At 48.3% G+C, this 14,599-nt stretch overlaps 1 protein-coding gene across 3 annotated transcripts in view; it reads right to left on the reverse strand.

Annotated features, from left to right (window-relative positions):
* CDS2 (CDP-diacylglycerol synthase 2) overlaps window positions 1–14,599 on the reverse strand; it is a 57,556-nt gene that overhangs the window by 13,214 nt on the left and 29,743 nt on the right. For all 3 annotated transcript variants that reach the window (XM_023626152.2, XM_005604493.4, XM_070247746.1), the window contains exons 2-7: window positions 7,515–7,651; window positions 6,165–6,261; window positions 5,304–5,401; window positions 3,465–3,604; window positions 1,887–1,945; window positions 1,164–1,246 (exon numbers count right to left, since the gene is read on the reverse strand). In XM_023626152.2, the coding sequence (XP_023481920.1) occupies window positions 1,164–1,246; window positions 1,887–1,945; window positions 3,465–3,604; window positions 5,304–5,401; window positions 6,165–6,261; window positions 7,515–7,651 (614 nt within the window). The remainder of the gene's footprint in view (window positions 1–1,163; window positions 1,247–1,886; window positions 1,946–3,464; window positions 3,605–5,303; window positions 5,402–6,164; window positions 6,262–7,514; window positions 7,652–14,599) is intronic.

Genomic DNA, 14,599 nt, shown 5'->3' on the forward strand with positions numbered 1-14,599 from the left:
TCTGCAACTATAATTAAGTCTTGTAGGTTGAGTCTGAAAACCAATAACTAGAGATTTTAATACGATTCACTGTAGAACCAAGTCGTTCGTCCGGCCCTCTGGATAAGGCCTTCTTTAACATGAGCTCCTTTAGAATTACCTAATAAAAACTCTGAAAGAAAGGGAAGGAGCTGTGTGCCTCCCAGACCTGGATCATTGTTTTAAACAGTAATAATGCCTAAGGCTAACATTTCTAGAGCTAGCCTCTGTTCTAAGCACTTTGCATACATTTTTTTTACATAAAAATTTATCGTAATTTACATACATAATCTATTCCTCAGGAGGATATCTGGAAACACAGGCACAGTCTGAGGGTCTCAACTACAATATTTTAGTATGTCTCCCTTATACACACTAGGCTATGCCTTCACATTTTCACTAAGATCATCCCGCTTCTTCAGTCAGCCTGCCGACTTCTATTAATGCTGACAGATTTCCTGTTGAAACCTGCATTTCTGGAATAAAATCTACTAAGTAACAGTATATCACTCTTTTGACTCATTGCCAGATTCTATTTTCTAATTCTTTATTTAGAATGGTTTACCTATAATCGTAAAAGAAATCAGTTTATCACTCTTGTTTCTCCTTCCCTATGCCTATCGGCTTTAGTATTAAGGGTGAGATAAAACTGAGCTATTATCTCTGGTCATTTCTTTCACCAGGTGTGGATTCTTATGTAATTTTCAAAGTTCTTGTACAGTTACTGATCTATTCAAGTTTTCTTCTTCATAACTTTTAGCAGTTTACATTTTGCCAGGAAATCATGACTCTTCCTCTAGGTTTGCAAATTTGTTGCCACACAGTTGCCTGTCTTTGATTCTTTAAATATCCCTGGATCTATTAGTCTAAAACAGTGGTTCTCAAAGTTTAGGTCCTGCCCAGCAGGAGCAGCTGAGAATGTACTAGAAATTCAAACCCTCAGGCACCACCCCAGATCTAAAGAAGCAGAAACTTCAGTAGTGGGGCATGGCAATCTGTGTTGTAACCAGCCCTGCAGGGGATTCTGATGTGGCTCAAAGGGAGAAGCACTGTCTCAGAAGGTAAGGCAAGTGTTCTCAGGCCCTCTGTACGTGAGACACACCCACAAAATAAAAGGGAAAACCCCCCTCACTGACATCACTCACCAGATCATTCCTTCAAATAGGTTGTGGATGACAAGATGGGACTGGGTTACAACGATCAGTAATGTCACATGGGTCCAGCCAAACTGCAAAAGAAAAAGAAGAAACTTTACCTATCAGTTTACCTTGAAAGGAACTTCAAATAACAGTCAATACCAAATACAAAACTGCTGAGAAACAGATAGGAAAGCTATCTGCTTCTGGACCTGTCTTCTTGGAAGTGAAAAGATACATAACAGGCCCCTGGGAGTAACTCTGTCCCCCAGCTACAGTTCCCATCAAAAGTAGGGCGCACATGGCCCAGCCATGAGTGAGTGAGTCTTTCTGTGCTCTGAGAGCCTGGGTACTTCTCATTTTTTAGTAAGTATGTACAGAGTGCTTAGGGCACTCAGCGAGTGAATGTTTTCCAGTTGAGGGGACGATGTAGCAAGTTGGGTATCTGCGGGCAATGCCTGAAGCTGCACCTGGAGCCTTACCTGGAGGGCACCTTCAGGTCCCAGTGGAGAGACTGCTTATGGTGTAAATGAAGCAACAGTGATTGGGGAGGCGGAGGCAGAGCCACCAAACTCAAACGGGCCCTCCTCCTTCCTGCTCTAGGCTCTAGATGCACACAGAGCAGACTGCATTCCGGAAGTCTTAATTTATCACGAAAAGGACGAGAGCCCTGTTGAGCTTCGGCAGAACCACTTTTAAGGCAAGAACCCCGGCGCGCGTGGCTTCCCTTACCATGTAGAACTGCAGGCGGTAATGCTTCTTGACCAGGCTCAGTACGAACATGCAGAACCCTAGTTCGAGGAGGGCGGGGGAGAAAGAGCCAAATGAATCACATTCTGCCTGAGTGTCTGTCCTAGTCATTTCCTTTAGCTGTGCTAAGTTGTCCTTTGGCTAATTTCCTGGCAGCAGTTAACCAGGGCACAATTCCAAAGCCAGGGGGAGAAAAACCAGTAGTTGCTCAGATAGCAGTCAGAAGGAAACAAGGACTCCTTCAAGACAATCAGAGGAATGCAGTATTTTAAACTCTTGCAGATGACACTCAGTTTAGGCCACTGTTCACCACAGAGGAATGTTTTGACCCTGGAGCAGAGGCCAGCAAACAATGGTCAGGCCAGCTGCCTGCTTTTATAAATAAAATTTTACTGGAACATAGCCATGCCCATTTGTTTACAGATTGTCTAGGGTTCCTCTTGTGCTACAAGGGCAGAATTGAGGAGTTGCAACAGAGGCCCTATGGCCCCCAAAGCCTAAGATATTTATTACCTGTACTTTTAGGAAAATGTCTGCCGGCCCCTGTACGCCTGTCCTAGAGAATAGGTCTGGCGGAATGGGGAGCTGCCTGGTATGGGGTCAAGGCCACCCTTGCATCTCTCTCATACTGACCCAGATGGTGACAAATCTGCAGGGCCCCCACTTCTCCAGGATGAAAGGGACTTTTACCCAGAAGCATGTGGGGCCCCTCAAAAGCAGTCCTTCCAGAAGAGAGTACGTCGCCGATCCAGACCCCCCACCTCCCTCTGTTGGGGGCTGCTCTCAGGGTCTGAAGCAAGCTCTCTGAATATCCTCAATGGCAGCAGGCCCCTGGCAGTGGATTTTGTATTTTAATAGCCAGGTGGCATTCACAGAGCCAAGTACTGCCATCAAGCTTACCAAAAGTAGGCCAGACAAATTTAGGTCAGAATAAATTTCTCCCGTGCCTCAAACTGGCTTTGAATGCAATTTGAAAAACACCAGCACTGCTAAAACTAGTGTACAGTCTTCACTGAGCCTAGACGGACACAGCACCTTACTGTGTCTGATTTAATCCTCATAGTGACTCTGCAATTTTAGCTCCAGATTACAAAAGAGCTAACTGAGACTCAGAAAGATCAAGCTCCCAGCCCCTCTGAGGTCAGACTCTTTAAACCCAAATCAGGAAAATTTCCACCACACTGCAGTGACCCCTCAAAGATGGCCACTTGTTTTTATACATAAATTCAGGGGTGGTTTTTGTTTCGGTCACACCGCAGAATCTCTGCCAACAGGAGAGTCAGGACAGGGCCATGCTGCGCTGTCCTCCAACGGAGGCTGGAACACAGGGCTGGTGGCACAGACTGTAGTCCCTACACTCACAAAGCCCCTCAGGCTCATTTCTCTTAGCAAAGAGCTGCTACAGCTCACATTAGGCAGAGCCCTCAGCTCTGCTCCCCTGCAAGGTCGGAGTTCAACACCAACAAAACTTTACATTAACCAAGAAATCCCCCCGCGCCTACTCAGCAGACACACAAAAACAAGACAGACGGAAGAACTGGTGAACCGCTGAACGCGTACCTGTTAAATAGAGAGTAAAGGAAATGAACCGGTGGTATTTACTGAGAATCCGCAAGGGCTCCTCTCTCTGGACCAGAGTGAAGAAGTAATCCGTCACTGTTTCACCATAGAAGAAGTAATTTACACACAGTAGAAAGTACCTGTAAATGAGCACACGTCACTGCCAGGTAAGCACACGTGGCCTCTTTACAGCGAGGCCGTCAGAAAACCCCGAGGGAAGGGTCAGAGAAGCAGTCCACTTGACCCCCGAGACCCCCGGAGCAGCTTGCAGAGAGACAAGCAGACCCGGCTCCCTGTTCTTTGGTGACACTGTAGGTGAGAACTTTATCCAGAACCTTGTGGCAGCTTTCACTCACTCCATTTATCACGAACTTGGGACTCAGTTTTTGCCACTGTTGTAGAGTTTCCATACTTAACCTAAGAATGCCCAAACCATAAGATAACCCTGCAAAATACGCCATGTCCTGCCTCCCCGGTCTTATTTCCACTCACCCCAACAGGAACCCTGCACACCTATCAAAATCTCTTACTCCGGCTTTGCCGCCTGTCTGCTTCGCTCCTGTCGTCTCCCTGCCTGGAGCATCTTCTACGCTCACCCACTTCTTCCCACATGGCTCTGACACATAAATCTTCCACTAGCACTAACTCCTCACTGTTCATATCCTCTCTCCTCACCTGGAGCTCAGGGAAGGGAGAAGCCACAGCTCACAGACCTTTGTGGCCTCCGTGGTGCTTCGGCATATAGGGCAAGCAGCAGCCACGCCAACACTCACCAAGGGTCCCGAGATAGGGAAGAGAGTGGAGACCTTGTCTCTCTGTCTCTTTTTTGTTTTGATTGTGGAAGTTCAAGAACCCCCATACTTCCTGTTACATAAAAACACTTCCTTTGGACACTGACCACGGTCAGGGTTCAGACACCGTGAGCGTGTTAACAAAATCTGAAACACTGCTTTCAAGCTATGGAACAGCCACAAGAGAGCCCTACATTTAACCCAGGTGGCAAGCACAGGCCCATGAGGAGATGCGAGGCAGTTTGTGCCACTGGGCAATGGGGAAGCACCTCTGGAAAGGATGTGTCCAGCCCAAATCTGAGCACATCAGCTCCCTTCGCCACGACCAAGTTGCTGGGGCCCAAAACATTACTCTCCAGCCTAGTGAGCCATGGAATCAAGCCCCAAGTCCTGGCACAGCAGGTGAGAAGGGGCCATATTTGCCCCAAGACGCCCCAGCACTGGGCTGAGCTCTGCTCACGCATCACCACCTGAGGACAGTGTGGCCAATAAAGCAGAGTCTCAGATCGGGAAGGGGTCTCAGACACCATCTGCGCTACGGGTTTTGATTTTGTTTTTGCTTTAAGACAACCAAGCCCTTTCCCAGGGGCGGGAAAAAGCAGAGCTTCCCTCAGGAGCTGGGATCTTACATGTTCAGTCGCACTCCTGCCCACTCAGGCACCCGAGGCACCTCCAAGGAGCTAGGGCTCCAACATCACAGTTTGAAAACAACTAAGTCTTAACCATCTGTTTAAGGATGAGGAAACCAAGTTCCAGAGATAGCAACACCAGCACTGACAACTCCCAGACAACTGCCGTGGGATGTTGGGATATGAAAAATATGCTCATCTAGAAAAGGGGGGCCACTGTGCAAAGTCTAAGGAATTCAAATACCGAGGCAAACATGGTCACAGATGCAGCCAGTCTGGCCTATGAAATACTCACGTCTCAAAGGTGCTGTGCAAGTCTGTGGCCATCACTCCGCCCGACCCACCACCACTGTAAATACCTACCACAAACACTTAACATCCAAATCTGTTAAGGGTCCCGGTGGGGCTAGAGAGCTTACCAGCTGAGGGTCCTGAACCAGGGCAGGTCATAGGAGTGGTAGACATTGTAGCCAATAGTGATAATCTCATGGAAACACTTAATCTGAACACACATCACCTGCAGGACACAAAAGAATTAGAACACTTGCTAACGCCCCACTTCTTACGATCTTTGGGAACAGAAACCAAGAGGCCTGGGCCCTCAAGAAAAACTATTATATTTAAGAAAAATGTCAGTGCTACAATGATTCTGCTCTCTTTCTCCTATCTCTCTCACACCATCCCACAATGGCAATGTAGCCCTGTGTGTCACATGGAATAGATCCAATTTTTCACAATAAATATACACTCCCAAAGTTTCAATTAACTTTTTATTCTAGAACCTCCCAGGACTCGATCAGTCTCTTCCCCTTTTGACTTTGAACAGAAATACCTGAAAAGCCCCAAATTACTTTGCTCAGCAGTCAGCTGTCAGTCATCTGGCCCTGTCCACAACAGTGGGAAGACTGCGAGAGAGCACGGCAGGCTGGGACTGCTTAATCAAAGTCCTAAGCCCATGAGTGAGGCCCCAGGAAAACAAGATGCAAAACTCAGAGTCACAAAGAGTCATGGCCCGGGTCACAGTTTAATCAAACAGTTGAAATAATAAAATCAGTTTTTAAAATGAAGAGAAATCTTTAACCACACAGAATGGCTATAGAAACATCCCTCCAGTCGGCTAATGAAAGGTGAGAAGTCACAGATATTCTAAGGCGGAAGTATTCTGAGGAGCCTGGACCCCAAATGATTCCCAGAACCAATCCAATAGCTGGCACTCAAGATGACCAATCCTGCAGGAAAAACCGAAGGCAGAACTAAAATAGCATGCAAACGGCACTTACGATTATCATTAAAACCAATGGTCCCAGGTAGATGATGACGAAGAAAAATGCAATCATGGCCAAAGTCAGGATGCCTCTCACCCACCAGTTCTTCCATCTAAGTTAGAGAGAGAGGAGGGGAAGGAGAGAACACGTTAAGGGCCCAGAAAGAACGGACGCACAAATCCCGAGGGGCAGGGCTCTTCCTGGGATGAGAAGAGCCCTGAGGTCGACCCTTCCCACAGCACCTCCTTCACCCTGACGCAGGCACTAGTCACACGCTGGCGGGAGTGGGGTCACTACAGCCATCACCTCACCCACACAAAACTCAGCAGCTGCTCCAAGGCCTACAGAAAAAGATACCCAGCTTATGTCTTAATGAAGGAATCAGGCAACAAACCCCAAGGGAAATGTAGCACCATCTACATGGATGGCTTCTGTGGCCATCTCTATCTGAAGAAAAACGGATGCACATTCTTCCTGCAGCAGAATCCCACACTCTCTTCCTCTGCATCGTTATGGTGATAAGAATATTAGACAATAATAATAACAGCTATCACAAATATGCACCAGGCACTTTTATAAGGACTTCACGTCTATTAATTCCTTCAACTCTCAACACCACCAGCTTGCACAGATAAGGCAATGGACACACAGGTCATAGAGAAGTGGTGAAGCTGGGATCTGAACGCTAGGAGTCTGGATCCAGAACCCACACCCTCAATCACTGCACAACACAGCTTTTCAAAGGGACACATGTGTGTGGAAGGCACACATAAGAATGCTTTTAGATAGCGTGTTCAGGTCTTTTAGTTTGTATTTTTAATCTACCCACATAGCTGGTATTGGAGGCACCAGAGTCTCAAGGGACCAAAATTTTAACCCTAGAGTCACCCAAGCTGAAATGATTCTCAATTCTTCCAGAAGAATTTAAGGAATGTTCACAATGGATGTGTGTGGGAGAGGGAAAACTAAACTTTGAACTAGAAAGTTGGGCTCGTCAGTGAGAAGCAGCCCACTCATTAGTCACAAACCCCAAGGACCATTTCTCTTCACGACTGTGTCAGTGACTTCACCCAGCACACCTTCGTCCACACTTTCATCCTCCTTGGCCCGCGCCTCTCGGCCCAGCCTAGAGCCCCTCAAGGGCCAGATCCTCGCAGGCTGTGCTCGTAGTTGCTGTCAAGCATTAGGTGACACTCAGTGGAGCCCGGGCGGAGGCAGGGGAGACAGCGGCTGCTGCTGCAAGTGGGCAGGTCTGCCCCGCACACTTTAAGAGACCGCGGGCTCTCCGAGGGCTCTGGGTCTCCCGCGGCACTTGGTCCCACTGCAAGACCCCCAACAAGTACCTGCATCATTAAGCCAGGTTACCTTGAAGACAAGCTGGAGAAGGCCCTGTTGAGGACCTCTGGGGTATCGTCTGCAGGGATTAGTGGGGGAGAAGCTTCTGCTCGGCTCTCACTGTCTGATGCAGTCTCTCCATCTACCTTTGCTTCTGACTCCGACTCCTACACCGCAGAAAAACAGAAGAGGAAGAGGTCAAAAATGCTGAGCAGGTTACTGTACATGCCTGCCACAAGAGATCTGTGAGAAAAGACTCCAAACAGGCCTGAGGACCTGGCACAGTCAGGTGACAGAACAGATGGGACTCACAGTGGTCCAACACTGTTCTGACTTGTGCCACAGTGGCCAGCTCTCCCGTGTGCATCTGCACCACGGGAGGATGAGGACCAGCCATGATCTGCTCAATCCTCCTTGCCTTACAAGGGAGCCAAGGAGGCAACAGTCCAGAAGAGTAAGAAAGGGTCTGCTCTGTATCCAAAGAATGGAAAAGGGGGCTGTGGCTGGATTTCATCGGGGGCTCATTCCTGACCCTGCCCTTGCTGCAGGTATCCCAGGCTTATAGCCTATAAAGGTTCGCCTGTAGGCACCCAGGAAGATTCATCCACCTCTGAAAACCCCTTTCCACCAGCACCTAAAGCATACAGCAAGCAGTCCCTGCTCTGCCACAACCTGCCGTGGACTCAGAGCCACCAGTAGCTCTGGCCAGGCTCTCTCAGGGAAAGCTGGGTGTACAGACTATTGCCCCCCAGTGGACTCCCCAAAGTCTACAGTGTCACTTCCAGACCTTACAAGAGCACCCCATGAGGAGGCCAGCCCCAGTTAGTGTGGGAGCCACATAGTACCACTCACTCAAGTCAATGCTTCACCAGCACTGGGGTGCCTCTATCCTTTCCTTGCCACCAGGCCTGGGCGTTAGCAGACCCTGCGATATCACTCACAGGGCTGCCATCCAGGCCCCAGCCAGGTAAGGATGCCTGCAGGAACTCACCCTGCTCCCCAGCCTGTGTGAGGGGACCAGAGACACACCAGCCACAGGCTCTCGATCTGAAGTACCAAGGAGCAGGCTGCTCTGAATCCTAGGGACCATCCTACTACTCAGTGTTTGTTTACTTCCCAGGAGAATTTAGAATAGTTGCTGTGAGAAGAGGTAGAGGAGAAATCAAATCACTCAGAATTAGACAGAGTAACAGTAACAGTATTTGCGGAGCCCCTCACAGTTTTAAGAGCATCTCCCATAACCGTGAACCTCAGAGCAGTTCTGGGAGGAAGACAGGAAGATAGATCCCTGTTTACATCAGTGAGCAAACAGGGGCTCTGACAAGCGCAGTGGTTGGCCCCAAATCCCCTGTTCACCCAGGTCTTCTGACTTCATTGTGTTCATCCCACTACATTTCCTTTTAGTTAAGTATCCTGGAAACCATTTTACTTTCAGTAAGAAATTGAGAAGGAAATAAACTAGAAATGGCAAAAGGATGTTTTACCACATCTTTAAAGATTTATCTATGTGTGCAAACACAGAAACAGTTATATCTTTTAAGTTGAACTAACAATTTGAATTTCCATAACAAATATATGAAATTGAGCACCTTTTGATACGTTTATTGGCCATCTGGATATCTTCTTCTTCGGTGAAGTGTCTGTCAAGTCCCTGGCCAGTTTTCTACTGAGTTTTCTGCCTTCCTTTTTATTATTTGAGGGAGTTTTCATACCTTCCAGATGCAAGTACTTCGTGTCACGAATACGTCCCCCCAGCCTTCTCTAACCCCACCCCTACCCTAGTCATTCCCTCTCCTAACACTCAGATCTTCTTCTCAACACTGGCCACAGTGAGGACTTAGGGGCAGATTTTTAAAATTGTCTGCTGCTCCCTAAAGACGGGAACCATGACACCTTGTTCTCATGACATCCCCATGCCTACCATACAGCAAAATACTTACTAATGGATGGAAGGATGGATGGAGGGAGGAAGTGAGGAATTAATTCCAGGTGTGGTAAAGAGATACCCAGCCCTGCCCTCATGGAGACAGCAATTTCTAAATTAACTCACCACTGTGATAACACCACAAACAGAGGGTCTTAACTAGCGCAAGATTGCTGATACAAAGAGAGAGGAGGCTTTAGTAAAGAACCTAAAGAGCTGGCCTCGTCAGTCTGATCTGAGGGAAAGATGATGGGTCACTGCTCCTTACTTTGCCACAGCTGAGCCAGGGGGCTGTGGACAAGTCACCAAGTGCCAGAAAGGGTCCTCTTTACCTGTGGGGGTTCCCTGAACAGACCCAACCAAACTCCCACCCAGGGCTGTGTCCTATTCCACAGCCCCAAGAGGTTCTGAAACACAGCAACGCCTCCAGGACTATCCCTCTCCACTGAGACTGAATGAAGACCCAGGCATGCAGAACGGCTTTCCATTCTTTAACAGCAATACCCGCACTCCATCAGCAACCATCAGTGACCCGAGGTAACGATGCTGCGAGATTATCTAGATCTGACCCTAAACCACATGGCTGCAACATGCAAGCACCTGGGCCCTACGGAGGCCTCCTACAGCTGCTCTCCAGGAGCATCTAGAAGCCACAGGGACTGAGATGGAGCACAGCAGGAGGGAGGGCACCTGCACGCACGAGCACACACATACACACCACACACAGAAGGCCCAGCACCAGGTTATTTTTAACTTATCCATCCTGTCGTCAAGGAGACTCACAAAGGTTGCTGGTTCCCCAGGCAGAGAAGGACAGGAAGGAGCCCAGGCAGAGCCCCCGCAGAGGACAGGGAGCTCAGCTCTGTCCTGAGTCTCTGCACCTTCTTGGCCTTTTACGAATCATAGCCCAGCACTATCTGGCTCCTCTCCTTCCTTGCTAGGAAACAGGGAAGTGAAGAGAGGTATCCTGAAGCAGAAAGCAGCAAAAGAGAACTGTCACAAAGACACTGTGACTGTTGCTACCAAAACATCAGGGGACCTGGGATGAAAAACTAAGAAATGAAGTAAACACCCTGAAGGAACAAGCCTGAAGGAGCTTAACCAAAAGTCAGAGGGGCCAAGCCTGTTCATTGGTGTGCTCCTCCAGGGGATGGCGGGACAGGCAGATGTCAAGGAAGACTTTCTGCAGGAGGAGGCAGCAGCCAGTCAGGGAAGGCAGGGCCCAGGTCCCCACTCTCATCACACTCAGCGCAGGCCTCCATTCTCTGGCCTTCCAGTGGAGAAAGGATCCCTTCTCTCTGATGGTTGGTGGGACGACCAAATGCAACCTCAAAGAAAGTCTATGAAAACATTAAAGGGACTACACACCCCTACCCCTCAGAAGCCTGACCACAGCACACAGGACAGGAGCATGAGAACCTTAAGGCACCCTCCCAAGGAAGATGGAGTGGGGAAAGAAGGGTGGTCATCAGGCCTTGTTGGGCCTGTGTGCTGACCAATTATGGGAGCTCAGCATCTGCCTACCTTGCTTCCTCTTTCACACCTTCCGTTCATCCAACGGGCAGCCCCAACTCAAAATGATCACTTACCAAAACTACATGAAAAGTGGAGGTCTGAAACATGAAGGCAACAGCACAAACCAGTGCTCTCTGAAGTGGGATGTATGCAATGCAAATCACTGAGGTGTGGGAGAAATATTAGAACTTATTTCTATTTCTCTCATTCATATGTTCTTTCTTGTGCATGCTTTATAATGGACCTATCAGTACGTGTGAACTGACAGTACATGTAAATTTATAAATTAGTAAATTTGTGCAAGCTGGGGCACATGGTTAAAACATCACATACCTGTCGGACATGGTGTTGTGTCAGCAGCCGTGGGCTTCTTGTTTCCCACTGCACTGAGCAGTGCCTGGATTACAGCAGGCACCCAAAGATTTGTTGCACTAACGAGCTAATTAATTCCATGGACCTACCATGGACCAAAGTGTCTGGACTGCACCGAGAGTATGACAGAGCCCACTCTGATTTCCAGCTCATGTGCAAGGACCCATGTCCCTGCCTCCACAGTGGCCCTCGAAGCAGGACCAGACTAGTGCCCACTCCAGCGCCCTCCCTGCTGGGTGGTGAGTGTGAGGGCCCAGCTTAGAAGCTCTAGGACCAGCTCAGGGCAGAGGGAAGAGGCTGCCTTTCCTCTTCAAGCCATCTCAGCCCAGCTCCCAGGCATCTTTCCTTCCTTCCGTTTCAAGTCGAGGGCCCAGATCAGAGATTGAGTGGAGCAGACTCTGTCTCTCAGATTCTCTCTCAGTCACCGCCCATCCTCTCACAGTCCCTTAGCCATTTCCCAAGGGAGCTGTCACGCTGCTATAAACAGGAAACAAGAGTGTTGCTTTAAAAGGAAGGAAAAATAAAAGCTCCCTCTGAGGCTTCCTTCCTTCTGGTTCCCTTAGACCCTATCGGGGAAGGCGAAGCACTTAGGGTGATGGACAGTGTCCTGGGTTACCAAGGGCTCAGGTAAGACCTGTGGACATTTCTGGAGAAACTCCTGCTCGAAAGGCTTCCCCTAACAGCCTTCAGGGCCCCTCGCCTCACCAAAACTCCCCAGAAGCCAACCCCAGCACCAAGCTGGGGCTGAGAACAGCACGGAAGCCTCCCTTCAACAGAAGCAAGAGAAGGCAGCGAGGGAGGGCCAAAGTGAGCAGCAGCGTGGGAGGGGAAGGTCCCTGTGGTCGAGGCCTGGCTCCTCATGGCCTGGGGAGGGGCCTGGCTCTGTCAGAATAGCAGCTGTAGAACTTATTTTCACTGTGATTCTCTGAGTGGAAAACTCAACCTCTTCCCACTCCTTAATCTCAGCATTTCCTGAAGGCCTGACTTGGGCTTACAAAAGTTCACTGGACAGCATCTGTTTGAGGCTCCCTTTCAGTCACCAGTTGGTGTCAGGGGCCCACCCTCTGACCTCAATATTTCTTAAGACTCTGCAGTGACATTCACAGGTGACAATGTCAGAACTTGACCAAAAAAAGTGTGGCCGTGGCCTGACTGGACAGGAGCACTTAGCACTGTGTCAACCTGGCTCCAGGCAGATAGGGCTCACCCCACAACCCATTTCTTTACCAGATGCCAAGTCACTTTTGTACCTCGCTAAAGAAAATATAGTAATACAATCATGCATCACTTAAAGATGGGGATACATTCTGAGAAATGCGTTGTTAGGAAATTTCGTTGTTGTGCGAACTTCACAGACTGTACTTACACAAACCTAGATGGTACAGCCCACTACACACCTAGGCTATAAGGTACTAATTTTACGGGACCACCATCATACATGCAGTTGTAGGGGAGGAAGACATTTCCTCTATCCAAAGTGGGTTCGTCTGGCCGGAGAACGAATTAAATTCACATGAGACAGAATAGCAAGAGAAAATTAAACAAAGCTTTATGAGGAACCATGGCCCGGGGCCTTTCTTCCCGAAGGAGGCAAGGGCACCGAAGAAGTGGGGTGCACAGAGTGGTTATATACCCCCAAACAGGGTGTTTCACATGTGATCGAAATGTCCCTCCCACAATAGTCACAAGATTGCCCTGTGGCACAGCGCTTGATGGACACAGCAGATTGTGGGTCTGCTATCTCGGAGGGCGAAGCAGGAGGCAATTCTATTGTCTGGAGCTGGGCGGTCAAAGGTGAGCACAGCAATCAGTTCCTAGCCTAAGGAAAGATGCTTAATCCTGAAGGAAATGCCAACGTTGAGAGGGGAGGGAAGTCAGTTACAGGAGGTCACCAGACAAGACAATAAACAAATGCAGATTTAAGTCCTTGCCTTACCCATTCATTAAGAGTTTCTAGAGATATCTTTACAGATGGAGAGTTTCCTTACAATGTAAATGTCTCTTACAAAGGGTAAGTAAATTCTATTTTTCAGAGCCTCCTTCCCTGTCCCAGTTTATCAAAAGCAATCAGCCTCAAATAATCCTCATGACAAAGAGACATACCTTGGGGTGGCCAATTCCAGGCCCCTACACAGTCCATTGTTGACCAAAACATCCTTATGATGTTTTGCGCATGACCGTATCTGTTCATGTTTGCCTCAGAGGAGCTAAAAACTAGGGAAAGAAAAGAAGTGGTACCAACTACTAGGCTTTTCTTCTCTTTCTCATTACCAAGGAAATTTCATTAAAAGGTAGTGCTCAATGCACTGGCTGGTCATGCTTCCAAGAACTGTCCTTCCCACTGGCACTCAGATTCAAAAGTTTCATTTACTGAGTGACTCCATAACTTGCACAAACTATTTTTTGCACTGCTTTAGATGCAAATTACAAACCTGTCCTGGAGGAAAGTCATTAGACTGAGTACCTTTCTGGTACATATGGTGCCTGCCATCTTTTTAATCAAGTCCTGTGGCAACTGTGAGGGCAATCGACTCCCCCACTGACAGACACATCCCCAGGAGAGAAATTACCAGTGACAGGCTTATCCTGTCAGGGACTTATGTGTTCCCCTCACTGAAAAAGCCAAGTAGGCTGTCATCTAAGTTCCTAGTGAGAAAAGACACACATGTATGTATATATGTTTATACGTCCGTGTGCAGTGTTAGGAATAACAAAGAAAATATTTCTAGCTTTTTCTAATGCTAACCCCATTTGACAAGGTCAATCGTCTGAACAAAGGATCAAATAGGAGGAGGAGCCCTACTCTGAAAGTTTAGAATCATCCTCAATATGACCACACCCTGTCTTCAAAAGTTTCCTACCAATAATGCGACCTACAGAAAATGTGTTCAGCTCCACTGGAGGTGGACTGTTTCCTTAAAGCACCCCCACAGGTGACTGCACTCCACACCAAAGTGCTCCAGAGAAAAGGTACAAAGAGGGGCATATATATGTGTGCGTGTGTGGTAGATTCCACTTTTTAGAACCTAACTCTGGCCATGAGCAATTTCACCTCCAGACGATATTTACAAAGGGCCACAGGGGCCTTTGCAGCTGAAAGGACAACCATTCCCAAGACAGGGCACTGGGAGACAACCGTGTGCTCGCCATCCCCCTTCCTCCCACCTCCTCTGAAACCTCACTCCACTGATCTCTCTCCTCCTCTCCGTCCTCCCACCTTCCCCACACCACAGGCCCTTCTTACAACCATTTAAGCAGGCTCAACAATAAAAAGCTTTTGACAGCCCATCCAACCAATGCACTT

Source organism: Equus caballus, chromosome 22 (genome assembly GCF_041296265.1).
Source record: "Equus caballus isolate H_3958 breed thoroughbred chromosome 22, TB-T2T, whole genome shotgun sequence".
Classification (NCBI taxonomy): Eukaryota; Metazoa; Chordata; class Mammalia; order Perissodactyla; family Equidae; genus Equus; species Equus caballus.